We start from the raw sequence: 27,757 nt of genomic DNA, 5'->3' as shown, positions 1-27,757 counted from the left end.
AATACAAATTTAAACATCGCATCAGTGTCATGTTGTTATACTTCAGATGTTTTTCAAACACCAGCAGCATGTCTGTCACTGAGTTCTGAATGAAGATGGCATTTACACAGCTAAAGCCAGTGCTTCTTTTGTGGAAATGAAGGTGTCAGTACTTATGTGTGTATCCCCCTTCAGTTTTCGAGCCAGCTGCTCAGTTTCTATGAAATCTAAATTTAACATTATGCCAACTGCATCAATATGCGAGAACCCCCCCCAAAAAACACACACACACAATTTACTTGTGATAACAGAGTTTTCACTATACTAAAAAACAAATGAAGGAAAGGTACTGCATACCATCACACTACTAGCAAGAAGAGAACCAAAGCAAAACTATGAATGTGAAGTATAAAATTATGTTAACATTTCAAGGACAATTTATTTTTATGAATATGTGATGCCATGCTAGATATTTGCAGGCCTACAAAAATGATTATGCCTAAGCAACACTAAGAAATGTAATAAGGATTTTTTTTTAATTTGCTGCACCTAAAAATAAAACAATTGCAGTGTTTATACCGTTCATATCGGAAGTCTTTGAAACATGGAACAGCAAGAAGAAATTAAGTCATGGATTTTACCACACATTTATGCAACTTGGTGCCATCTAATAAAAAAAGTTCAAACTTTCTAATATGAAAGAGTAGCCAGAAGATAGCAGAAGGTAATGTTTTGAATTTTGCTGTACATTATAACAGAGGAACAGTTTTTTAATATCGAGTGCAACTGTGTTGTGGCTGCAAATGAACTGATAACAGTTCTAGATTTTTGTTTCAGAAAGCAAAAATTACAGGTTATGGAAGGTGAATGTTCTTTTATTTCAGGAATCGGGCTTGCAATTACTCTGACTGGAGTACCAGTATATTACATATTTATAAAATGGAAGAACAAGTCAAAAGCATACGACACAGTTTTCAGTAAGTACAAACTCTTTATTTTGGTTTCTTACAGTGTGCATTTGATTAATTTTGTACAATGAATAGTTATAATGTAAATTCAAATTTAACAAAATATTTATGTGTTACATAATATATTGTGGTGTGATAAAGAAACTTTATTTCAGTCAATAAAAGTTTCCAGTTTTTGTTACATTCATGATAAATTTTATAATGATAACATTTTCAACATAAAATTTACCCTTTTGGGCAGACTGGAGATAACACTGTCAGTTGAAAATATTTGTTTTAAACTGTAATAATTGTAAACTTGTTGCTATTTTGCATTGCCAAATGTTCAAATTAATGCCACTGATCACAACATGTTAGTGAACAATTTATCCAAAGTCTCATATGTTATTAGAAACTCCAATCTCAAAAGTATGAAGGTAGAAAGTTTCAAAATGTGGCTCATGGTAAAGCAGTTTCCATGAATGTAAAGAAATGCTCTGCCACAATTTAATTATGGTGTTAGTGTGCCATTCTTACCATCAAAATTATTATCTGTTGGTTATTGCCCAAATGATACAACTTTCCTTGTATTGTCTTTGTGTGTGTTTGTTTTCTTTGTCCCTTTACCCATCCTTGCTGTATAATTGGCCTTTGGGCTGTTCACAGTAAGTACATGAACAAATAAATAACTGAACTGAAAATAAAACATCCGTTGTACATTTCATATCAGTACTGCAAAACATGGACACTACTCTTGAACTTCTTTTGTCAGTGTAAATTGCAGTATCTGTTAAATATCATTCTCACTCAGTTTCAAATATTCAAATGCCATTGGACTTATTCCAGGGGAGGTACAGTGCATATGTATTTATTGCTAGATTTTTAATCATATATGGAATGTGAACTTACTATGTATGCAGCATGCAGTGAGAAGACTCATTATGTATAATGAACTGTAAGACTGGTGAGGAAGTAGCCATACCCTATTTCAGGATACAATAGTGTATTTGAGAAAAGCCTGGATAGCACAGTTGGTATAGCAACTGTGTTACAGGCTGGATGGCTGAGGGGTCAGAGTTTGAGTCCTGGTAGGGTCAAGAATTTTCTCTTCTCAATGTCATCCAGGCCAGTTCTGGGGTCCAACCAGCCTCCTTTCCAATGGGTACCAGGGGTAAAGTGGCCAGGGCATAAAGTTGACCACTTACCTTCAATTAGTCCCCCCCCCCAGATCAAGAAAACATTGATGTATATCCAGTCCCCCATACAGCAGCCTCCATAGTCTAGGGGTAACGTTCCCACCTCGTGACTCAAGGTATGTGCGTTCAAACCCGGCAGAGGTAGTGGAATTTTTAAGGGTGGAAAAATTCAGGGAACAAGTCCTCTGGGAGGGACTTTAAGCCGTGGGTCCTGTGTTGTAGCTTTATGGCACGTAAAAGAACCTCATGTCTCAAGGGGACCTCTGAGCCAAATTCAGGACATTTCCCGCTCAACAGTAGTCTCTAACACCTCTGATAGATGGGGGAAGCATTGAGATACTGCTGAGACAGTAGAGGCTGAACTCGCTGGCTGAGTCGGGACTGATGGCACGCACCAGTACCGGTAGGGTATAGAGACTGGTAGAATACCACAGGGGGACGCACAATGGACCAATATCTGGTCTAAGTGCATGGGGAAACCCACCCTCTCCAATGACAACAGCCCCCCATACACCTTCATGGCATAGTGCTTAATTAGTTAAGCACAGGGACAGCTTTACCTTTACTTACCAGCATGTTCTGAGTGATGGAAGAAAGAAAATATTACTGTCACGATAGGTGGTATGCTGACCAATACATGAGCTGCATACATTCTGTGGCATAACTATTCCAACTTGCCCAGTCCCATTACAGTTCCATGGCAAAAATTCTGATTTATTTGTTTTGTTAACTGTACAGTTTGACCCAAAACTGTTGCAAATGACTGACTGAATACAAATTCCCTCCCATTGCTTGTTACAGATATTAACCAATTAGAATGTTGAGAACTTCAGGTGCACCCCTCAGACGTCAATTAATGCAAATTATGAACACAATGTTGTGTGTTCTGTAACTCCTCTTTTTATGGGCATTCAATTGATAGAATTTTTATATTAAAACATTTTAAAATGTAATAATTAATTTTGGTTTGTGTAATGTATTTCTGAAAATATGCCAACATGTTACTCATTACCTTAAAACAGAAGTAACCATTAACTCCTCAGCCATGAACTTTTTGCTATGACTACGTCAGTCTTTGTTTATATAAAATAATGATACTTCACTTTCCTTCACACTGTATGTTTTATTTATAGCAATACTGTTAACTTATATAATTTTTTGCTGTCTGCTGTAATAAAGTACATGTAAGTGTAATATAATTTACCTTCCATTATTATTACTTGTACATTATTTTAGACCACTTCTGTGGTCTAGTGGTCAGAGTTCCTGGCTACAGATCCAGAGGTCCGGGTTCGATTCATGGCGCTACCAGACTTTCTGAGAAGTAGTGCTTTTAGAAAGGGGTCCACTCAGCCTCATGACGATAATTGAGGAGCTACTTGAATGGAAAAGTAGTGGCTCCAGCCTAGAAAACCGAGATTAATGGCCATGGGGATTCATTGCACTGACCAAACAACACCTTCTATCTGCTAAATTTGGCACTAACTTCACTGACAAGCAGCGGTCGCTTGGTTGGTATAGTTCGCTTGCAGACTAAACCATGGAGGTTTCTTTTTAATAATTATCGCAATTAAATTAATCAGAAATTCATCAAACAGTTAATGTATTTGTATGTACAAACATGCAACCCTGTTCGTTGAAAAAATGTGTATTTAACATGGGAATTAATATACATAACAGCTTGCTACCTGAATTAAAAAGGATAATTTTAAAGCTTTTAAAAATGCATTGAAGTTATTACAAAACTGGTTTTATTCTCTGCGGGAGTTTTTTAGTAACAGTGATGGATGGTAGTTTGGTGGCTCAGGTTGGTTCTGATGTGTATAGATGGTGTAAGTGTATGTGTTGATTTATATTGGATTGTTGGGGGATATCATCCTCAGTTGCCAACTTCAGCAGGGGGACAATCCCAAGATCACTGAATTGCTCTTGGTCTTGTGTATCATTTTGTACATTTTTAAGAGTTGCTGAGTTGTAGTGTTTTAGATGGTTTAAACTGACTTGTCCAGTTGTACTTGTGTAACAGTTTATGGATGTAAATAAATCTACTCCAGTATTCATGTGTGTGTCCGTTTCAGATAAGGTCACATTTGCATTGCAAACTCTGCTGGAAGTGGTTTCACCAGAAGAGGAAGAGAGATTACTTGGACCTACAGAAACTTAGAATTCAATTTCATACTCTGTAGAAACTGCAACATTCCATGTCAACTGGTCCAGATTTAAGAGCACATTTACCTAAGATTATGCCCAGAACCCACAGTTCATTCTCTGCTCGAAGCATCAAATTGGCAAGTCTCAACACATGGGATATTTGCTGTGCATAAATGTATGTTCTTAAGAGTATATAATGGACCACAAAGACAAAACAACTCTGTCCAGTGTGACTAATGGAGTTTTTATTACTTGAAATCTCAAAGCCCTTACATGTTTCGGTCCTTATAGACCATCAGAGTGAACATCGATACTTTGTTTTTTGGAAACTACTATCACAATGGGTGTTTTGGGTGTTAAAACACATATACATACAATGTTTGTAATGCACAATATATACAAAATCCAACTTTTCCACAACTACAGCAGCTTTCTTGGTAGTTAGTTATTTAGTTATTTAGAGAGGGTGGGTTTCCCCATGCACCGCGACCAGTTTGATCTATTGTGCTTCCCTCTATGATATTCTACCGGTCTCTTTACCCTACCAATAAATGGTGCGTACCATCAGTCCCGCCGAGCAAGCGAGTTTGGCCACTTGCTTAGCGGTGTCTATAATGCTTCCCCCATCTATCAGAGGCCTTAGAGACTGTTGTTGGGTGGGAAACGTCCTGGAATTTGGCTCAGTGATCCCCTTTGGGGATATGAGGTTCTTTTACATGCCGTAAAGTTACGACACAGGACACACAGCTTAAAGTCCATCCCAGAGGACTTGTTCCCTGAATTTTTCCGCCCTTAAAAATTCGATGACCTCCTCCAGGTATTTGAACCTGCGTACCAANCATACAATGTTTGTAATGCACAATATATACAAAATCTAACTTTTTCACAACTACAGGAGCTTTCTTGGTATATTAAAGTTTTTTAAAACTTTGTTATTTAAGTTAAAATTTATAAACCAAGTAGGTTCATGTCCCTTCTCAAACACAGGACGATACCAAGAATCTCCTTCTCAAGATAGACAGGCGGCACAAGTTCAGCCCCCATCAAGAAAGACGATAGGAGAAGGGACACGAACCTACTTGGTTTATAAATTTTAACTTAAATAACAAAGTTTTAAAAAACTTTAATATACCAAGAAAGCTCCTGTAGTTGTGAAAAAGTTAGATTTTGTATATATTGTGCATTACAAACATTGTATGTATATGTGTTTTAACATTCAAAACCCCCATTTTGATAGTAGTTTCCAAAAAAAAAGTATTGATGTTCCCTCTGATGATGGTCTGTAAGGACCGAAACATGTAAAGGCGTTGAGATTTCAAGCAGTAAAAACTCCGTTAGTCACACTGGACGGAGTTGTAATTTCTTAGTGTGACGGACCAGAATGAAACAAATAAAAAAAAGTATATAATGGACTTTATGTATTGTAAATTACCAATAAGTAATGTACATTGTACTGCAAAATGAATTGTATGACAATCTACTGAAAGGGCACAACAGTATTATATAGATACCTACACTGAAAATTTGCTTTCGTAAAAGAGTGTAAAGTAACTACAAACATTATCACTATGTACTGATCAGTATATTTTATAATGAAATATATCATGTACATTTTGTGGAACAAATATACTCAATACCAATAATAAATGTTACAAATAAATAGCAAATGAATACCTGTTTATGGTTTATTTAATTATGCTAATAATATATATCATACAGCACTGAATGGTACAATGGAAAGATGGTGAAGGAATAAGTCTTTCTCAAGGTATATCCCAGAAATTCCCTAGAAGGATAGAGGAAAGCCACAAAAAACCTGTGACATTAGTATGATTCAAACCGAGCACATCCCGGACACAAGTTACAAGTGTGACAGCTTAAGCCAACTTGTGGGGTACCTCATATGATTTTGCTGGTAAGCTGCTTCCCTTACATAATCACCAACTGTAAAATGTTTTCAGATTAATCTGTTGGCCATTATGGACAGAAAAGGTTTTGGCATGTAGAAAAGTGACTTGTAATTTACAGACTGTTCTGATAAATGTATAGTGAGTGCTTGAACTTCAGAGTTTTCATGGATGCGAGAAAAAAAAAATTAATACACTGAATATTCTTCCATTTCTTTCCACTTCTGTCTTGTTAAAACCATTACTCATTTTCGTCTGTAGCAACACATAGGGTTCATCACAGGAGTATTTATTTCCACACAGTGTCCACTGTATGGATAAAAGATAATACATTGTTTTGGCAACAGTCAGTCCCTGAAACACTATGTATTTTTTCAAGCCTGATAACAGATATATATGTTGCTGTCTCATCACCAAAATGAAGGGAAAAATCATAACATAAAAATAGCTAACATAACCTTTGAAAATGTGGCACAGTTCAAATACTTTGGAACATTGCATAAAAATCTGATTCAGAAGGAAATTAAGAGGAGACTGAATTTGGGTAATGCTTGCTACCATTCAGTCTAGAACCTTTCTTCTTCTTGTCTGCTCTCTAAAAACATAAAAATTAGAATATACAGAACTACAATTTTGCCTGTGTTTCTGTATGGGTGTGAAACTTGGTCTCTTGACATTACGGGAGGAAGAGAGACTGAGGGTGTTTGAGAATAGGGTGTTGAGGAGAATATCTGGTTGGAGGAAACGCCATAATGAGGAGCTTCATTTGTACTCGTCACCAAGTATAATTAGAATGATGAAGTCAAGGTCGATGAGATGGACAGGGAATGTAGCACGAATGTAGGATAAGAGGAATACATATAGGATTTTGGTGGGAAAGCCAGAAGGAAAGAGACCACTACAAAGACCTAGATGTAGGTGGGTGGATAATATTAAAATGGATCTAAGGATGGAGTGGATTGAACTGGCTCAGAACAATTTTCATTTTAAAAGGGTAATCTTGTCCCTGGCCTTAATTACCATGCCATGAAGATGTATAGGGGAGTGGAGGTACAGCTCCAGTATTCTTAAATTCAGCACTAGATGGAGGTGAGTGGATGGCTTCATGCCCCTTCCACATTACCTTCAGGGAAACAGCCCCAAGTACCCACTATACAGAAAGCTGAGTGGGCCGCAGGGCCAGTCTGGATGTTGTCTGGATCTTGCCCCTCCTTGAAATAGAACCTCGATTTCGTGGTCATCCAGGCTCTAGCCTAGTCACTATACCAACTGAGCTAGCCCACATCCAGAATTTTAAGTACAGGATTCCAGAAACTGTATCATGACATGCCCTCATGGAACCAGTTATTAATAACCCACATACTGCATTTCCACTCCAATGCCACTGTGCCTTGTCCACTGACAAAATCATATGCAAAAAGTCGCTGCTACATTAGGTCACGTTTGCTTAGTAGCTTCATATTTTTACAGTGGATATTAATCTTTAAGTACACTGTATCGATGATACAGTTTGATGAGAAATAAGTCTGTAGCTGTTTGTGTACTTTTACCCACACATACATATAAATTATATTTTGTCTGGTAATGACAATGACTCCAATATTGATTCAAACGACTGAAATGTTTGTAGCACTGGGTTATCACAATCATCATTCACCTGTAACTCTGATGATCCTTCTGAAGATGCGTGCTGGAGATTGTCTGCATCATCTGTGATTGTCTCATGACACAGGAGGACTTTGTCTTTATTACTGTTATCCAACACTACACTTAACGTCTCTTCGTTCCCATCTACTTGTGGCATATCTTTGCTCAGAATGTCTAATGTGTTTGTCGAGTCTTCATTTAAGACTAATTCTTGGACAACATCTTTACTTAGAACATCCAGTTCAGTGCCAGCGCCATCATCTGCAAAAAGTTCCTGTATCACATTATTATTAAGCACATCTAATGTCGAATCTTCCTTATGGTTAGTTAGTGCCTGCAGTTGTTCATTGATGAGACTCCCCACTGTTGCATTCAATGCACTTGAATCATCTGCACCGCCGAGCGGAATTTCGCCTCTGTTGAAGCCATCCACGATGGCTGTTAGCTGCTGTATCCTTGAGTCATTGATATTATTGAACATAACTGTGAAACTATCCCCTGACACTAACTTACTGTCACAGGTTTTTGAATTCTTTAGCAAGTTCTCATTATTTGTGATGTCCAATGGAATATTTTGCATATCATCTCTATGTGAAAGTTTTGGATTCAAGCTACGGCTAGCAGGAAGGGTTTCTGTTCGAAGTAACTGCTGCTGATGTGAGCTATTGTCCACACTTATTGTTTTCAATGTTGCATTTAGGTTAGGTCTCTCGTTACCTATCTGTACAGCATCATTTTGTTTAACAACGACATCAGGAACATGAAGGCTATTCACAGAGTTAAAACTTAATGGTACTAATGGGCATTTCTCATTTGCTGGAACAAAAACGGTGTTCAAATTATCTAACAAAAGTACTGCTCCTTCTTCATTAAAAAGCAGCGAGCCCCTTTGGAAATTATTCAGTGATGTCTCGTCCACATCCCTGGAAGTGACGAGCTCTGGTAGTCGAGTATTTAAACCTGTAATTATGAATGTTGCATTTCCATTTGTACCTTCTTGCAACAGCTGAAGACCATTGACAATGACAGTATTTCCTTCAGATGGTTTATTCTCCCTTCTACTGTTGACTAACTGAACTTCTTGCAGTTGTTGTGTCTCCATACTAAATTGTTCTGAATTCTTAACACAGTTAGTAGCAGTCACAGCTTCTGGTCCTTGTTTCATGTTTTCTGACATATTTACATTTGAATTATTTATTGTTTTTAACGTAGGCATACGATGTTTCCTCCTCTGGAGATTCAACAGTTTTTCATCACCATTGGGATGGTGTTTCTTGAAATGGATTTTGAGCTTATCAAGACGCATGGTTTGATACAAACACAAAGGGCAGTGCTCTAAGAATTCTTCTGCTACTGCATCATGTTTAACAGCATGTCGGCGCAAGTTCTTAGACTGAGAGTAGGACTGACCACACACTTCACATTGGTAGGGTTTCTCTTTATTGTGCGTCATGAGATGCGACACATAGTTTTGTTTCCTTGCAGATTTGAAGTTACATTCTGCATGTGGACAAATGAACATGTTACTGGTATGCATGAGTGTGTGCGCCCTGAATGTACTTTGGTATGCCGTGCTAAAGCCACATTCAGAACACAAGAGTCTCTTTTCTGGCGTATGCACAGCCATATGATTCTGTAAACCTTGCTTCCACTTGAATGCTCTATTACAAAGTGAACATGAAAATGGCATTTCTGTTGAATGTTTAGGAGTGTGAGTATTTAATGATGCTCGTGTCTGAAACCTCACATTGCAAATACTGCAAAAAAATGGTTTAGGGTGATTGTGCTGCTTAAGATGATCTTTCAATTTCTCAGGAGTTTCTGCCTCAAAGAGGCATAAAGAACAAACAATTTCTTGATGATCTGCTTCCAGAAGATGTTTTATCAATTCAAATGCTTTGTAGCTAGAATATCTGCAAGCATAGCATGTGTGTAACCTTCCACGATGTGTTTCACGATGTTGGCGTAATAATATGGAGCTTGAAAATTTCAGTTCACAAATGTGGCACATATACGGGTCATCGGCAGATTTAAAACTATCCACAGTGTTGTTTGAAACTAAACAATCAACCTTCTCATTGTTTGCAGTACTAACTACAGCACTAACACCCTCATCCAATCTACTAGTCTGATTTGTTAATACAACAGGTTCACTTTTAGATCCATCAACATTTTTTCTAGTATCATTTGTTTCACTGCCCTTTTGGGTACCACTTAAATCTTCTTCATTATGTTTACCCTCGTCATTATTCACAACATTTACACAACGTTCATCGTCGGTAGGTCCTGCATCCTTCTTCAACTTCTTGGGGAATGGCTTCTTCCTCAGAATTTCTGGTTTCCTCTTCTGTGATGCATACTTTTCATTGTATTTATCACAGATCAACAATAACTCTGATACCTCAAGAACCGTACTTATTGACTTGACATGATCAACATGTTCTTTCTGAATTTGTATCTTCCCTAAATACATAAAATCCAAGACTTTTGCAGTACAATCTGAACAACCCATTTTTCTTCTCCCATAACCTGAGTCTAGGAGAGGAAGATTCAAATGCAAAGGATTTCTTAATGACCAATGCTCCAGAATATCTTTCTGTATAGAGTCATTTACGTGACTACTCTTACTGTTTTCAAAATCTGCAAAAGCGTGCGTTCCTTCCGATGTTGACATGAATATGTCATTAAAATAGGGACTAAAGGAGGCCAATACACAAGAATGTACAGAAAACTTAACATCTCCGACATTTAATACTACATCACAAAGTCTTCCGGTGCGTCTTTGAGAATACAAACATGAAAGAAGTTTGTTTGGCAGATTTTGGTTAACCGACACAGAATCGTCACTTTTCTTATTCGCCATGCTTGCACAATTGGTACGATTGGTACCATTGCTATCACGGATTACTGAATTGATATCGCGGATCACTGAGAAGTTATAGCGAGTAACTACATACACTCCATGGATTGTAGAGTGTAATTTATTTATTTATTCATTTATTTCGTCTCTATAGATCATTGTTACATAATATGGGACTAGTCAGTTACTGTACATTGGCTGATTACAATAAGAGAATAAAGTTACAATACTTAAAATTGTTTACAATAGGCTACAGTAGATTACAATAGTTAAGATTTCATACAGTGTGAGGTGGAATCCATATTAGGTCCCGTCGCCACGTCCGCTTCCATATGTCCTATTGTACCCGTACTGGTGATAATGCTTATGGAGAATTTGATGGAATGGGAATTGGCAGGGGAAACCGAAGTACTCGGGAAAAACCTGCCTCAGCGCGACTTTGTCCATCACAAATCCCACTTGACTAGAACCGAAGGGGTGCGAAGCCAGCGACTAACCGCTTGAGCTATGGCGCGGCCTTTGAGATAATATTGGTGAATTTGGCGATAGCACTGGTATAACGTTTCACTGTAGACCGCTGTAGACTCTACACTGCAACATCTCATTACATCAGTTCTCCCTTCTTGGTGCAGCTTCTTGGTATCTGCAACCTCTCCAAAGTAGCCCATTCAGGTACATCTCCGACTGTGTTATCTTGGTTGCTGGAAAAAAGCAAGGAAAACTGCGCAATAGGGATTCCCAAAACCGATTATTCATGAATTATGTAATTATAATTGATTAGTGTTTGTCTCACATAAGAGAAACTCATCCACTTTATAAAAACAATGATCGAGTAGATAAGTTTTCAAAGCGTTTTTGAACTTACATAGTACTGCTATTTCTTTAATACAGGGTGTCCCAGGAGGAATGGACCAAACTTCGGGAGGGTGTTCCTTATGTTAAAGTATGCCGATATAACCCAAAACACCTATGTCCAAAGTTGAACGGTTACGGAGATAATGGCCAAAGAAGTGTGAAACTTTGACCGGTGTTACACACTTGTTGATTACAAAATACGTATTAAAACTGGCAGGAATATGTGGTTTCTGTAATGTTAATAATGCACGTAACATCAAACTAACTTGTGAGTGACATGAAACCATAAAATTGAAGTACAAAATACTCGCTCGCCATGTCATAATTGTCCTTAGGTTTCCAAGCATTATACATGACACATGACTGGCAGGCGCTGACGTAACATGGCTGACTGAGCATTCTGGTATAAGCCGACTACATAACTGCATTAAACGTATCTTTACGGAAAATCTCTTTTGGAATTTTGTTTCCATTATCTCATGTGGATTATTATGGGACCACGTATGCACATTTCGTTTTATTTACACCGTTCCGGGTAAAAGACGCCTCCCCACTGAATAAAATGACGCTTAACAGTTCGGGATGAGCTTTTATCCAGTGGCACAGATCCATACACTCTGCATGGTCGCCTGGTTCCAGATGTTGTACCCTTTGATCATGGTAAGGATACAACTCTTCATCATGTAAAGTTCGTCACACCTGCATACGTGATACGCCGATGCGAGAGGCCATTCTACGAGTGGACAGACGCGGACTTCTCTGAACCATCTCAAGGATATTCTCTCGTGTGTTTATCATTCGTACATCCTCCCTTTCAGAGTGCACAGAAACACTCGGAAGAGAACCAGTATCGCGCAATGTCTGGTGAATTCGCGTATATACACTTCGAGATGGAATCCTTCGATCGGGAAAACGCCTTTGGTATTCTTCAACAGCAGCACGTGCATTGCCACCGAAAAATCCACACACAAAATGCATATCACAATATTCCACGTGTGAAAACACAAGAGGCATTTCAGCAACTCCGCACAACTAATTTACCAACCATTCACGACCCGGCCGCAACGTACTCTGTAGGTAGCGCATGAGCTTACGGCTAGTGTGAATCACCACACTCAATTACAAACATAGATAAGACGTCTCAGCTGACAGGTATAGTGCGTGGACACGCCAGAAGACCACACTTTTCTCGGGCCATTATCTCCATAACCGTTCAACTTTGGACATAAGTGTTTTGGATTATGTCGGCATACTTTAACATAAGAAACACCCTCACGAAATTTGGCACATTCCTCCTGCGACATTCTGTATATCGTGGCAGATGATTTAGCAGTCGAAGTCCTACATTGTTAAAGTTGTTCTTGCATAGACTTGTATTACATGGGACGATGTGCAAGTCATCTTTTTCCCTTGTGTTGTATGAGTGTAATCCTGAGTTGGTTGTGAAATCATTCAAATTGGATTTTATGTATATTAGAGTTTCATTTACGTGTATGTACAAAGATGGTAGAGGTAATATATGTAATGATTTGAAAATTAGTTTACAACTAGTCGTTTCTGGGACCTGGGTCATAGCTCTTATAGCTCTCTTCTGTAATTTAAAGATCAATTTTGCATTTACTGAGTTGCCCCAAAATATCAATCCATATGACAACAAAGATTGGAAATGAGCATAATATAACGTGCGGACAGTCTCTAGTCCAGTTACTCTTCTAACTATCCTTAGGCCAAAGCATGCTTTACATAAGTTGTTCGCTAGCTTTTGCGTATGCATAGTCCATCTTAGATGCTTATCTAGCCAGACTCCCAGAAATTTTGAGTGATCTGTGTAGTTCATAACAGTTTCATAAATCTTTATTGGAGGGCATTCAAGTTGTAGTTTTTGAGGATGATGCTATTGCTATTGTTTTCTCTTTATTAATAGTTAATCGATTCCTCTCAAACTACTCTGTGATTTTGTTTATTGTTTCATTTGTTTTCCTTTGAATTTCGTTAGCGCTATTTCCTGCTATAAAAATGCTGGTATCATCGGCAAAGAACGTAGGTTTCCCATGTTCTATGCTGGCTTCCAGGTCGTTTATGTATAACAAAAACAACACTGGTCCCAGAACAGAATCTTGTGGGACGCCATAGCTGATGGGTCTCTTTCGGGATAGGTGTAATTAATATTACGATTAGTTTTTTGCATCTGTATGTAATTTCTATCGCTTGTTTTCTGTTTTCTAACTATGTTTGGAACCACCTTAGTGTAACCCCTCGTATTCCCATTCTTTCCATCTTACTTAGCAATATATCATGATCTACGAGGTCGAACGCTTTTGATAAATCCAAAAATATCCCTATACTCATTTCTTTTTCATCTAGTGCTTTGTAAACCGTTTTTTGTAAATTCTGTGATTGTTGTATGTGTTGATTTTCCTTTGCAGAATCCATGCTGTTTAATGTTGATTATGCTGTACTTATTTATGAATGGTAAAAGTCTATTGTGCATAATTTTTTTGATTATTTTAGAAAAAACCGAAATTAATGACACTGTCTAGAAAACGTGGGAACCTCAATATCTCACAATCCTATGGGCCTCCACGGTCTGTTACATGGATACCTTTACTTTTACACCTCTTATCATTTACGTCCATGAATATACACGTTGTTTCAATAAAGCATAATACCACCAAAAAGGGACCTACATTTAAAATGCAAAGAATTTTCATGGAAGGACTCTGGGAAAACATAAAAAAAAAAAACCTGTCGGGATAGCTGGTGTCTTGGTTACAATTCAAATGGAACACATCCCAAATACAAGCACAGTGTGTTACTGCTAGACCAGCCTGCTCAGTAAGAGTTAAAAAGGTAAAATATTTAATAAGTCTGCTAACAGCCTACCCATCCCCTTAATTTTGGTGGAAGGTCCTCCCACCACAATCTCAAAGCAATAAAACAAACATTTCATTACATTACATTTATTTGTTTATACATGTAAACTACATTTAACCTTTTTAAACTTGTAGAACAGTATAAAAATTAAACATCAATTTGCTAAAATAAAATACAGCAACACAAAAAACTCACACATTGGTAAATCATGTAATGCAGTAGTCAAATATGTCTAAATTAAGGTACACAAAATAGAGCTGAAAGTATACTGACTATGTAAATCTTTGTCATTGACAGACAAACAACAGGAAAAAAACCCGAACACCCACACATATCTATTATTTTTCACTCATTAAATATACAGTGTATTTTCAGAGTATTCATGGAAAAATATAACAAGGAAACTGCACTAATACAAATAGTTTTGAACAGAGCTCCACTTACAGGTATAAAAGAGGATACCATCCTATAGGCATAAGGATTCATGCAATTGATATTAACAGAATGTTTCACTACCGATTTTGACATATACATTCCCCTTTCCCCACACTGTAATCGAGATGGAGATTTTACATACAACACAGTAATGACATGTATCTGTCATTGAATGTGAGGGTTACAATTATTTGACCAAGCATGAACTATTCAAATCTACACAGTCCTTCAAACTTGTCACTGAATTCATCTGAGGTTATTTATACTCTACAGCAGGCATGTCCAACTTCAGACAGGTTGTGATTGACTTTTTAGTGTCAAAACTGCCAGTAATCTACCACCCCCTCCTATCGTCATACCTCGCTTTAAGCAAAATTATCGGTAAAGATAACACGACACATGTTTATTGTAAAAGCAACAAACATTGAAAGTACAGACTACTTTAACACGTATTTTCCCTTCAAAATCTGAATATAATCATATTATTTTACAAGTGAATTTACATGCTTTTCACATATAATTTCCTTATAGGCCTATGATATTCACCAAAAATCGTCCTGGGACCACGATCGACACGTTGGACATGCCTGCTCTACAGGAATGATTATAACATCAATGACAGCTCGTCGCCATATTGTAAAAATTTGCTTAAGAATGTTTATAAATGTACCAGTATTCATCTAAAATTTATTTACTAATGAAGTTTAACAAGAGTTTAAGATGAATCTGATTTCACGGTTTCCAAGTTTTTGCCCAGAACTTGATGCACAAAGTTCTCTCTGAACATACATACACAGAAAAATTATTTCATAATAATATTTGTGTTCTCAATTCATATCCCTCAGTATTTCCATTCATTAAAAATAAAGCTGATTTCTGACCTATGCATTCCTCAATCTTTACACCATTCCACTATAAATAAATTCATTCTTTATGATTTATCCTATACCTTTTTAACAGTGAATCCATTATTATATGCATATGCAGTTTCCTTTTCATGACATATGCTGTCTTTTGGCTTTTGTACAATTAGGGTAATGAAGTGACTTACAGAAATGGTTACATAATATAACCAAGCAACGAATTACGATATTGTAACTATTGCAAGCTCGATATATGAATGAGATCTTATATTAGTATGACAGTAATTATAAGAAATACTAAAGTGGACTAGAAAACTGTTCCTAATATCAATGAATAAAATTTCTAGTGTTAATTAAAATATTAACACACTAATAATTTTGAAATTATTTATTTTCTTGTACTTGCAGACATTTTAAATAGCAGGGAAAGGCACAGAACATTGTGACATGACATAACAATTGTGGTGCTCTGGAATGCAGCAAATGGAGAAAGACCTGCTACTCAATTTTTGTCCAAAGCCATCAGTGCATCGAACAAAGTTCGACAACCATCCACTTTAATACCACGTCTCTTAAGATCTTCAAGCCTGGCTTCTAAAGGTCGTTTGTCCCTTCCAAGTGACCACCACAATCGGACGCAGAGCTGTAAAAGAGGCACATAAAACTGAAGGAGGTCAGCATCACTGACTGCTTCATATCGCCTAAGTGCAAGATCTGCAAAACGCTCTGCTGACGTGGTGACAGGATCAGTGCTGCAACAAGCAACTAGACGACACAGTGCCAACATTACAGATGGATGCCTGTCTGTGTGAAGTTTATTCAGAAGTCTAAACGAATTCTCTAATAATGGTATAGCTTGGTCATAACGCTGAGCCTCCATCCACTGACGTGCTTCACGCTGTTCACGACCCTGAAGAAATGACAACAGACATGATGATTCTCGCAATCTGTCTTCGGTTATTATATGTTCCAAAAGAGCTTCAAAACCAGCACTACGCTCGGATATCACACCAGGTGCAAAATTACCCAACAGCACTTTTTTAGGGAATGTGACACTTGTCATCAGGGATGGAAATTCACGTCGAAGTGATTCATACAGTTCCAGAAAATCAGAATAACGGCGTTCAATCACAGCAGGATTTGGGTCAGGCTGAATTGCATCCTTCCGTACCATTATAGTGTACGCCTAGAAGTAAATAACAATTAGAATTACATGCACATTGAAAGTGCTGCATCTGAATATAAAATGTGAACCACATTTCATTAACAGGACTAACCACATGCTTCTTCTCGCTGTTGTGATCAACAGTTCGTGCCGACACCACTTCAAATTTCAGAACTGGCCTTCTCATAATTTCACCATTTGTTACATCAACTGGACCAGCAGAATCCTCACCAACAGTGCCTCTTTGAACTTTTGCCCATGATCCTAAAATGTTATAATTTTATTATACATAAATAAATTGTGGCTGTTGGTCCTACAAACAATACAAGAACAGGACTTATCTTACTATCCACATCCTAGAATTCAGCTCTCAGAATTATTTATACATGATCTTTTTCATGTCAGTTTGAAAAGGAAATGGCCTCTCATTTTTATATAAAATAGCTGCCACATTTACTTGTGTAATTGTCCCCCTTGCTGTAAAAGAAGGAAATGAAAGATTATTTTTTGTGTCAAAGAATTGCCTACCTCTACCTCTATTTTCATGTAACAGTCATCATTTGTGTGGTAGTCTCCCACTACCATCCAAATATACTCAATATATGTAATTAATGAACCTAGATTGCTCATGAGGAAAATACTCTGCTACAGTGTCAAAATATAATCTCTCTTATGAAAGAAAATAAAGAGGAGGCTGTCTAAAGAAAGATCAACCGGAAATGTAACAGATGAAGAAGAATGGGAAACATAAAATATGTTACTTCAGCCAGACACATATAAAACATGCTACTTCAGCTATTAGAGTGTATATGGAAATTTTACTGATGTGTGCACCAGCTTGACTGTGAACTTCAGGGACTTCATTGAAGCTGAGTGTTCCTTGGCCCAGACGAGTGTCAGGTTCATCATCTAATGCAAGTTTCTCGAGTTCTTCATTGGCAGTTTCTTGCTTTGAAGTATTACCTGGGTATTGAAAGAACATAATACAGAAACTCAAATTATTTAGTTTAGAGACAATTATGACTAGTCTAATTCCATGACTTTATTCCGGACTGCCTTGAAGAAAATATGACACAAACCATAAGAAACAATTCCCATCACTGTAAGTGATATGTAGTCTGGGAAATCAGTGTTTAGCAAGCTATGACTGATAGGTGTCTGTTTTACATTTACATTTATTTCCACTTCATGGATCCAATCATTGATCTGAAGGTTGCTAAGTTACTATATTCATCAGTTCTGTGTTATTTAAATTTGAAAATAGGAAACAACAAAGATTTCAGTGTGTTCGTGAAATTTCCTCAAAAACAAATTAATGAGAACTGATGGGACACAGTTCCCTGAAAATCTAGTCATTACTATACTGTAATTAAAAAAATTAATGAAAAATCATTCTTAACAGTGATGCTACTTAGTCATCCACTGCTTGGTTTGATGTTGAGCAACTTCACTACTTAATCGCAAACACATTAAACCAACACTTAAGAACTAAATTTAAAGGGCGTTTAAACAAAATTTCTGTCGAGACATTTCATACACAGTGCACAGAATATATATACTGTTATGTTGAAGAAGAACTTTCTATATTTGAAAATGTATGGGAGATTTTATCTGGGGTATTAATGCTTCACGTCCCATTTCATTTGTACTATGAAATATCTGTGTAGGACTGAGGGCTGATGAAATTTTTTATTATAGCCACTACTTACATATTTCCATTGTCTGAAGTGAGTTCTTTTTTTGCTTTTATTGTATGGTCATCTGAAAGAAAAATCAAACTTACTGTATCCTTATACTTTAACACTACTGTGTACTACTACTACTGATGCTGGTGTACCTTTATTTATTAATATCTGGTTTAGTTCATGATTCAGAATTCATTTGCATAGTTTGGGTCCAAAATATCTCAGATAATTCCAAATTTCTACCATATTAATAGCATACAATAAAATCCAAAATAAATTATCACTGAATATTCTTTACACATTGCCTGATTACACTGTAATGAGTTCCAAAGACATGTAAGCTCCAACAAGAAAGCAGGAGTATCTGCTCATCTGTCAAATTCTGCAAATTATACTTTTTCTGTATGGTATGGTAGAGCAAAAGCAAATCCTCCAGACTTATATTTCTAACCACTGCCTGAATTTAGGCAGTACATATTGTTATTAGTATTGAAGTTGCACATGTAGGAATGGGATGTGTCAGAAGTGAAAAGCAGTTTTGGAGGGGGAAGGGGGCTTACTTTCTGACGATGCTGACATACATTAACTCTTACAATGTTATCTCTAGACTTTGGCATCTTCAAGTGTTGCCATACTACGCCACTGATTACAGTTCGGATTTATTCCCAACAGCATGCTATCTTCTTCGATCACTTCACGCGCCTAAATTCTGCCTACATTCATAACACGGCAAAAGGTGTTAATCCTCTGAATTTCTTCAATTAATGTACCCACTGATTTACCTATAATTTTCGTATGCCACACCATATGGATGCTGCACTATTACTGCAAATGTATTAGTAATAACTCACCAGCTCACCAGTCATTTGTGAAAGAATAAGAAGCAATCACAACCTAAGGCAGAGCTTCCACAGTCATCAATATAGTAAAATATTTTATTTGATGGTACGTAACATCACTCAACTACAGTACTTTCAACATTTTTGCCTGTGTAATTTTGTCAATGCGGAATCACCTCTTTCTCGCGAGCTGAAATTCCCGTTTGTATATTTGTGGCGGGGGATGTATATAGGAATATCCCGCTGTGCACTTTCAGGGCAAATTGCACAATCAATAACCGTGTTTTGGAAAACTGTAAAACTTTCCCTATTTTATTTCTGAAAATTCATCGAAGGCCCACAAATATTGGCAATTATAATACTACTGTCATATACTTTTATGACATTCAAGCACTGAACTTCAAAATTAATGCTGAATTGGAGGACTGACGACGCTTATGACACAAGACACACACGACATTCATCCTTTTTTATCGCTCTCTTCGAGAAACCAAAGAGTATTATCGAGAACCACAGTCAAGGTCGTCAAGGTAACTCATATTGTGGGAACATTCAATCGTTACATAGCAGGATGAATCACGAGATCATGAGGATCATGAGCATCTTGAGCTGGTGTTCAGTTTAATGAATTCGGTTATTGACTTATATTTACTCTATTAACTGCTTCTTTTAAAACAGTGTTGCAATGGCTTCGTCTATTTGAGACTCACACAATCCACACAATAGCCTCAAGAGTGATTGAACAACGCCGTTCTCCGTGTTCGTTTGTAGAGATTTTTCCTCTTCGTCTATTGGCAGAAATGAACGAGTTGTTTTATTTATCTATTTATTCAGAATTCTATCATTTGAGACATGTTTGTAGTAAAAAGTATAGAAATATTTGATACAAATAGGGATCGCTATGAAATAAATACTAGACAAAATATGGATATACATATGAGCCAGGTAAATTTGGCGAAATGTGGTAATGGGGTAATTCACATGGCCGTAAGGATTTACAATGTACTACCTAATAAAATTAAAGTAACTTCTAATGATATAAATAAGTTTAAAAACAACTCAAAGGAATATCTTTATTTAAATTCTTTTTATACACTGGATGAATATTTTAAGAGATAATGATCATGCAACTCTATAACTATATAAGATGTTGAGTAGTACAGTAAATGGATAATCATCGTGAATGCACGAAAACCATACATATAATTTAATGTTTTTATATGTTGGATTTGTTGTATATGTTAAAGCTATATGACCAAAATATTCTGTTACTTTTGACGGAAACGTTTATCTTAAATTTTTATTTTAAATGATAATTTTGAGTGTATTGTGCTAGAGAGTAATTGTGTTATGATGTAAACAAACATTGTCTTATATTATAAGTCTTTTTGACAATTGCTTGATAGTATTAGCAAGATAAATTGACACAATTCTGTATGTAAGGCTTTAGCCTACTATAGATGTAATGGAATAAGGAAGAAATAATAATAATAATAATGATTAAGCTGCGTTGACCGGTGTAGACTGTACGCTTTCGATGTTGAATCGCGTTTCGATCTGAGTTTAGTGTCAGGCGTTGGAGGTTGTTTCGTCTACTGCGAACAAGAATGGTTAGACTGATTAGACGTATTTAATTTGATGTGTGCTGTCGAACAGCTGAAGAATCGAAGACAGTGACCAGTATGACTTATACACCCAAAGTAACGATAGATTTTTATGCTAAAAATTGCATAATTTACAGTGTTAGGGTTATGAGGAGTGTTTAAGTGATCAAAATTGTAATTCATTTTATGTATCATGCCATGTGTAACAGAGTCTCATGCCACGGTCACTCCGTTGGGCGACTTTACACCGCCAGCAGCCAGAATTCATGTCCACATAGACCTTGTGGGACCCCTTTCGACATCGGCAGGCTACAAATACTGCCTCACTGCAGTCGATCACTTCACTCGCTGGCCAGAAGCCATCCCAGCCGACACAGTGGCACGCACTCTACTGACCAGCTGGATATCCTGCTTCAGTTGCCCGCTGACCGTCACCACCGAACAGGGACTTCAGTTTGAATCTCAGCTCTTCCACTCCCTGGCCAAGCTCTGTGGCATTCAACTCTCACGGACAACCGCCCACCACCCAGCAGCTAACGGACTCATGGAACGTTTCCACCGGACACTAAGGCAGCCATCATTTTCCAGGCAGACCAAGACAGGACAGAAGCCCTTCCCCTGGTTCTCGGAATCCGCACGGCATTCAGAGAGGACCTGCAGGCATCAGTAGCTCAGCTTGTGTATGGCTAGCCACTCAGAATACCAGGCGAACTGCTAACTCTGACTTCTGATCCAGTGGATCCAGTGCACCTCATCACTGAGCTCCACCAATATATGGCCTGCCTCAGAACAATTCCAGCAATATGCCACACCTCCCTAATTACATTCGTGCACAGTGACCTCGAGAAGTGCGCGCATGTCTTCCTCTGGCAGGACATGACACGCAGAGCGTTGGAACCCCCCTACAGTGGCCCCTACGAGGTCCCCTCACAGAGGGAGAAAATAATGCAAATTCTCGTTCGCATTAAGCCCTTCACCATGTCAACCGATAGGGTAAAGCCTGCCTACACGCTTTACGAGACAGGCCACGGGACCACCACCAAGACCTTCAACCCCACAGCTGACACAATCCACGCCTCGGCTCCTCATGTCGTTCCACCATCGCCCGTAGGACGTACGTTTTCCTGCTGGCTTCAACAGCTGAGCAGCCATCTCCTGGAGAGATGTGGGATGTGAGAACTGCCAACATTCAAGGAAACGTTACAGATACAGCTCAGGTACCATTGCTTAGCAACGGTGAGTAAACAGTTGTTGTTATGTAAGGTCTATAACAATATGTGACTATGGGAAGCACCTACAGTGGATCGAGTGCTAGCCAATCGCAAGCCAGAAACAATTCACTCCCTAGCAGTGGCTGAGTAAACGGCCGGTGCTAGGCAAAGAATGCAACAATACGGACAGTGACATGTTTTCTATAGGTCCTGCTCAAGGTTATATAAGAAGATACACTGAGTGGAAGTTCAGAGTTGCGTTTCAATACAACGTTCAAGATATTACAGACTTCACTGTTGTTATTATATTATTAGTCTTCAGTTCTTCAAACCGAAGTGTGTCTATGTATACTGTGCAACTATAATAAATATAGAACAGTTCAACAAGTGGTTGTCTCTTCATATAACGACAACCCACAGTAAATTCCAACAATGTCAAAACTGATAGGGCAACTTGCATGTCAGAAGTACCTTCCATATCGCAAAATTAAAATATTTACAGCACTATGTACAAATACAATGAACACATTTGAAGTGGTACAAGAAAATAAATTTAACCCACATGTATATAGATGTTATTGCTCTGAGAGAAAAGACTCTTCGAAAATAACCAAAGTGAATCCTGCGGAAATTGGAACTCCAAAGACATTGAAGAAGGGTTAGTAAGTAGGAGCTTTGAGTAACCCATTTCTGTACATTTTGCTTGGAAGCTTGTTGCTTTGCAGTATATGTATGATGTATAACTTTCTTTTTGCTTAATTTCGAAGTATAGTGACCACATATTTGGGCCTACTTGGTTTGTCTCTACAGAATCTGACTAACTTGAGAAGTTGCCATTTGTGCAGCTACTCAAGAACTTCCCAGAATTTTTGTGGAACCTGTAGGTTCATTACCATGTTCACAAGAGCCCTCTACTAGTCCTTGACCTGAGTGAGATCAGTCCAGTACATACCACCCTATACTGTCTCTCTAAGATCCATTTTAATATTATCCACCCACTCATATCTTGGTCTTCCTAGTGATCTCTTTCATTCTGGCTTTCCCACCAGTGTCCTATATGCATTCCTCTTATCCTCCATTCATTCTACATGCTCTGAGCATCTTATCCACGTTGCTTTCATCATTCTAATTATACTTGGGGAAGAGTACATGTTATGAAGCTCCTTATTATGTAGTTTTCTCCAACCTCCTGTCACTCCGTCACTCTTTGGTCCAAATATTCTCCTAAGCACCCAATTCTATAACATCATCGATCTATGCTCTTCCCTTAATGTCAGAGACAAAGTTTCACACCCACACAGAACCACAGGCAAAATTATAGTTTTGTATATTGTGATTTTTTCATTTTTAGACAGCAGCAAGAAGACAGATTTGTCTATCAGATATTCCCTTTTTATATTTCTGAAATCCATGCTGGCTTCACATTTTATATTGTTTAGATTATCCCCATATATTTTCATGATTTGTTTATTCCGTCTTGCAGTGCATACACTTATCTATCTTCTTCTCTCACTTTCACTACATGTTTCGGCATAAGAATGCCATCTTCAGGTGCTACTCAATTCACGTCAAACTATGAACTTAAATCAGTGCAACAGGACGCTAAAATATAACATTGCCCATATATTTTGCTTGGATTATGTAACCACAGCAGTTTTACTTGTTTCCTTTGATCTAATAATTTGGAGCATCCTTTGTCTTACCATGGCTTATGCTTCTTCAGAATAATCTAGACTCTCTTTGGCTGAAATTTTGATATTCTCTCTAATAGTTTCCCAAACTCTGTTAATATCCACCTGAGTGTTCTCCAAGGCTGTGAACCTATTTGAAATTTCAGCGTGATACTGCTCTTTACTCGTCAGCTCAATCGATTGCTTGAGATTGAAACTCTTCATGTGAAATAAGTGCATTGTTTGTTTGCTCACTGCCAGTCTCTCCCGAAATTTTGCCACCACCAGACAGTGGTCCATCGATAGCCAAACACCTTGTAACATTCATGCTTATACCCACTAACCACCCCCCAAGTGACTTGGGTACATTATTAAAATGAACTTCATGTTAAATACTGGCATCAGAGGCATTCAGAACACATTGAATGTTGTCCACACCTTGTTTGTAATATTAGGCTTTTCTTTTGTCCTAAATAATGCATACCTAAGGTTAGGTTTTGAGTTATATATTTGAAAATGAACTTCTAGCCTCTACAGGTGGGGGAACTTGTTGCCTCTGCAGACTAGTAATGGGGCTACAAATGTCTGTATCAAGTGCTTAACTAATTAAGCACTATGCCATGAAGGCATATGGGATAGTGGATGTATAGGTCCACATTTTCTTGACCTCAACACTAGCTGGAGGTGAGTGGTCATCTTCATGCCCTGGCCATTTTACCCCCAGGGAAAGGGCCCCTGGTACCCATTGGATAGGAGATTGGGTGAACCCCAGAGCCGGTCTGGATGATGTGGAGAAGAGAAAATTCATGACCCTACCAGGACTGGAACTCTGACCCTAGTTGTTCAGCCTGTAGCTAGTCCCTACACCAATTACCAATTCTGGCTCCACATATGTCTGTAAGAGGGGGACCCAAAAATAACTGGAAACGACCTGTTGCGCGCGCATGCTTTGTAGTTACGAGTTGTGCTGCTAGGTGGTGTTAGCTGGGGGTCTCCCGCGACTGTTAGTGAGCTGGCGTCAGTCTGAGTTAAGTGGTTTGTCTGTGGTGCTCTGTTGTGTGCGTTCCTGTTTCAACCCTTTGGCGATTAGTGAGATGGCCGACCAGAAGGAACAAAGAGTGTGCGTGAAATTGATGAAGATCGTCGAAAGACCATTGACCAACTTTCTGAGGAAACGAACATCTCATGGAGCACGGTCCAGCGATTTTAACTGAAGGTTTGCACACGAGACAGGGTGTCTGCAAAATTTGTTCCTCGCTTGCTCGGAGATGACCAAAGAGAAAACCGCGTGAATGTTTGCCGCGACTTGAAGAGTGAAGTGCAGTTTTCCCTAACAGAAAGCAAAATTTCACGCACACTCTTTGTTCCTTCTGGTCGGCCATCTCACTAATCGCCAAAGAGTTGAAACAGGAACGCACACAACAGAGCACCACAGACAAACCACTTAACTCAGACTGACGCCAGCTCACTAACAGTCGCGGGAGACCCCCCAGCTAACACCACCTTGCAGCACAACTCGTAACTACAAAGCATGCGCGCGCAACAGTTCGTTTCCGGTTATTTTTGGGTCCCCCTTCGTATGCATGAGTAATTGGTTATATAGTATAAAGACATACCCAGTGCTTCTTGTCCAATGTGTACCAGGGGCTCTTTACTCAGGTGTAAAGTCACTGGGCATGAAGCTGATCGCTCACCTCCAGCTATTGTCAAGATCAAGAATATGTGGATCTATACATCCACTGGCCCATACATCTTCATGGCGTAGTGCTTAATTATTTAATTACAGGGACAACTTCACCATTAACTTTACCAACTTTTGGGTTAAATGTGTAATTCTTAAAAGTATGGCGCTGTGCAATACCAGTTGTGTCATATTTTAAGTTTTAAACACCAAGTAAAAGTACATTCAAATAAGATAACAAAGTCAGGAAATGAGTTACTAAAGAAACAAGATTTTTCTAGGATCAGTCATCATTTCATTGTGTATTCTCTGAAATACCAGATAGCAGTTTTATTACTGGAAAGTAGCCAGAACATATTGATTTCTTTCACTTGTTCATGATGATGTGTGTTTGAATGTAACATTCAACAGAGTCACACATGATATTATTTGTGTTTGCTTAACTCAGCACAACCATAACATAAATTAAATTAAAGTGACCTCACCTGGGAGTGAATTAGTTTCCAGGAGGTATATAAAAGTATATCCAAATACAGGAAAATGTATTTCTTTTAACATGCTGGTACAACTAGCAGTTTTTTTGCTGGTACATATGTTGGAAAACATGTCAAAAGTTGTGCCCAGGGTGGTGAATTGTATTTTTCAACCTTGAGGTTAAAATTGAGTGTGGGAGTGCCAGCAAACATATTCTTAGAAAAAGGTCTGGGTACTGCTTTGGTAATTAAATTGTGTAACTACATCAAAACATTCCGAGAGGAAGGGAAGTTATGCATAATAGCCCAAGGAGGAATATACATAATAATATGTAGGGGATGCCAGAGAGGAATGATATTGTGGAAAGTAAGGAGTCTGGAAACTGAATATGGTTGGGCGGAACAGTTAACAGGGGTTTTGGTGCATGTGTAGTTAGTACAAAAATTGGAGCCACATATTGAGATGTGAAGAAACAAAGATTTGGAGGTAGCAGATTTTGGATAACAGGTTAGCTACAGTGGAACCTTGCTTAGCGAGCATAATTCGTTCCAGAGTCTTACTCGTAATGCGAAACACTTGTTAAACGAAAAAATTTTTCCCATATAAATTAATGTAAAATACGATAATGCGTTCCACGCCGAAAAATATACTCAAAAAATTTTTTGTGTAACGTTTATTCAAAGAAAATTATATATACATTGTTAAAGAGCGTGAATCATCTTCATCTTTTCTTCTATGCAGAATGAACCAACCTGGAATGCATATTCGATTTGCAGAAAAAAAATCGAAATAATTAGTTTATTATTTATGATACATATCTAATTATTTTTTATTAGAAAGCTGTCTAGAGACATTTGTTTTTGCCGACGCTTCAAAATTTGGTTAAAATGCGACACAGCATTATCATTAAATAAATTTGTAGTGTACATAGCCACTGCCTTATTAGGGTGATGCTTCTCAGTGTACAATGCAACAGTTTCCCATGCTTTCAGCATTTCTCTTATTGTGCCAGAAGATTGTTGCTTTGCTGTTTCCTCCTCCTCCTCCTCTGACAAACTCTCCTCCACAACTTCTTGCTGTGAAACACAATGCAACTCCAAATTGTGCAAATTGTTGATGTAGACCGATTGTATGTGCGTGCTAGATCAGCCACGCTCACACTTCGTTCTCGCTTTTCAGTGATTTTACGTTTTATTTCTACGGTTATTTTTATTCTCTTATGGCTGTCTTTTTGCGGCTTTTTCTTTGGGGACACTTTTGCAAGGGTTATTAAACTTTGCACAAAAAAAATCACAAATAATATGTCTGACCACAAGTTTGGAAAAATGTGTGATCACAAGCGACACTAAGATGCTAGCGGAATGAGTGCTAAACACAGGCTGATGTAGCAAGCCCACAATCCGGGACTTCCCCTCTCATCACTCGTTATGCAAGTCATTTTTTTACAATTTGTTTTGTTCGTTATGCGAATTACTCGTGGTGCTCGTTAAGCGAGGTTCCACATATTGTTGCATAATTAGGTATTAGAAGGACAGTAGGAGGGTAGGATGCAAGGATAAAGAGCAGAGGCAGAGAGTAGGAATGTATCATTTTCATCAGTAATCTGTCAGACGACAGGTCCACAGTCTCTTCCAAAACAGTTCCTCCACTTAATGCGATCTCAAGCTTTCTCCTTCAAATAAAAATATCCTCTTCTGTCCCCAAGGTCATCTAG

At 38.0% G+C, this 27,757-nt stretch overlaps 3 protein-coding genes and 1 long non-coding RNA gene across 7 annotated transcripts in view; 2 read left to right on the top strand and 2 right to left on the bottom strand.

Moving 5' to 3' along the window:
* Positions 1 to 4,661, top strand: part of LOC111866608 (large neutral amino acids transporter small subunit 1) — a 28,848-nt gene extending 24,187 nt beyond the window's left edge. Inside the window, exons 7-8 of the mRNA XM_033752351.1 lie at positions 864 to 956; positions 4,201 to 4,661. Coding sequence (XP_033608242.1) covers positions 864 to 956; positions 4,201 to 4,286 — 179 coding nt within the window. The 3' untranslated portion in view covers positions 4,287 to 4,661. The remainder of the gene's footprint in view (positions 1 to 863; positions 957 to 4,200) is intronic.
* Positions 4,662 to 7,103: 2,442 nt separating this feature from the next.
* LOC111866610 (myoneurin) lies at positions 7,104 to 10,692 on the bottom strand. Its single transcript, XM_023855730.2, has one exon. It carries the CDS (start codon positions 10,688 to 10,690, stop codon positions 7,748 to 7,750), a length of 2,943 nt encoding a protein of 980 aa, XP_023711498.2. The 5' UTR covers positions 10,691 to 10,692; the 3' UTR covers positions 7,104 to 7,747.
* A 4,065-nt stretch (positions 10,693 to 14,757) lies between these two features.
* Positions 14,758 to 19,839, bottom strand: LOC111866599 (sorting nexin-21). Of its 3 annotated transcripts, none has more exons than XM_023855720.2 (5): positions 19,416 to 19,839; positions 18,589 to 18,640; positions 17,714 to 17,842; positions 16,992 to 17,143; positions 14,758 to 16,900 (listed from the first exon to the last, which is right to left on the bottom strand). In XM_023855720.2, the coding sequence occupies exons 2-5, from the start codon at positions 18,596 to 18,598 to the stop codon at positions 16,217 to 16,219; spliced, it is 975 nt and encodes a 324-aa protein (XP_023711488.1). In that variant the 5' UTR covers positions 18,599 to 18,640; positions 19,416 to 19,839; the 3' UTR covers positions 14,758 to 16,216. The 3 variants fall into 3 exon arrangements, with proteins under 3 accessions (XP_023711488.1, XP_023711487.1, XP_023711486.1); XM_023855719.2 differs by having other exon boundaries at positions 17,702 to 17,842; positions 19,424 to 19,839; XM_023855718.2 differs by having other exon boundaries at positions 17,702 to 17,842; positions 19,416 to 19,838.
* A 103-nt stretch (positions 19,840 to 19,942) lies between these two features.
* The window catches only part of LOC111866601, a 16,498-nt gene continuing 8,683 nt past the window's right edge, over positions 19,943 to 27,757 (top strand). Inside the window, exon 1 of one of the 2 annotated variants that reach the window (XR_002843175.2) lies at positions 19,943 to 20,348. This is a non-coding gene — a long non-coding RNA (uncharacterized LOC111866601). The remainder of the gene's footprint in view (positions 20,349 to 27,757) is intronic. The other variant, XR_004513232.1, reaches the window with a different exon arrangement.

This window comes from Cryptotermes secundus, unplaced genomic scaffold (assembly GCF_002891405.2).
Source record: "Cryptotermes secundus unplaced genomic scaffold, Csec_1.0 scaffold704, whole genome shotgun sequence".
Lineage (NCBI taxonomy): Eukaryota > Metazoa > Arthropoda > Insecta > Blattodea > Kalotermitidae > Cryptotermes > Cryptotermes secundus.
This window is presented reverse-complemented; position numbering and strand designations above follow the sequence as displayed.

Coding starts and splice junctions, on each gene's coding strand:
- LOC111866610 (XM_023855730.2), bottom strand. CDS start 10,690: ATGGCGAATAAGAAAAGTGACGATTCTGTGTCGGTTAACCAAAATCTG.
- LOC111866599 (XM_023855719.2), bottom strand. Junction 17,144..17,701: donor TCAAGCTGGTGCACACATCA/GTAAAATTTCCA, acceptor ATAACATTTTAG/GATCATGGGCAAAAGTTCAA. Junction 16,901..16,991: donor ACAGCGAGAAGAAGCATGTG/GTTAGTCCTGTT, acceptor ATTTACTTCTAG/GCGTACACTATAATGGTACG.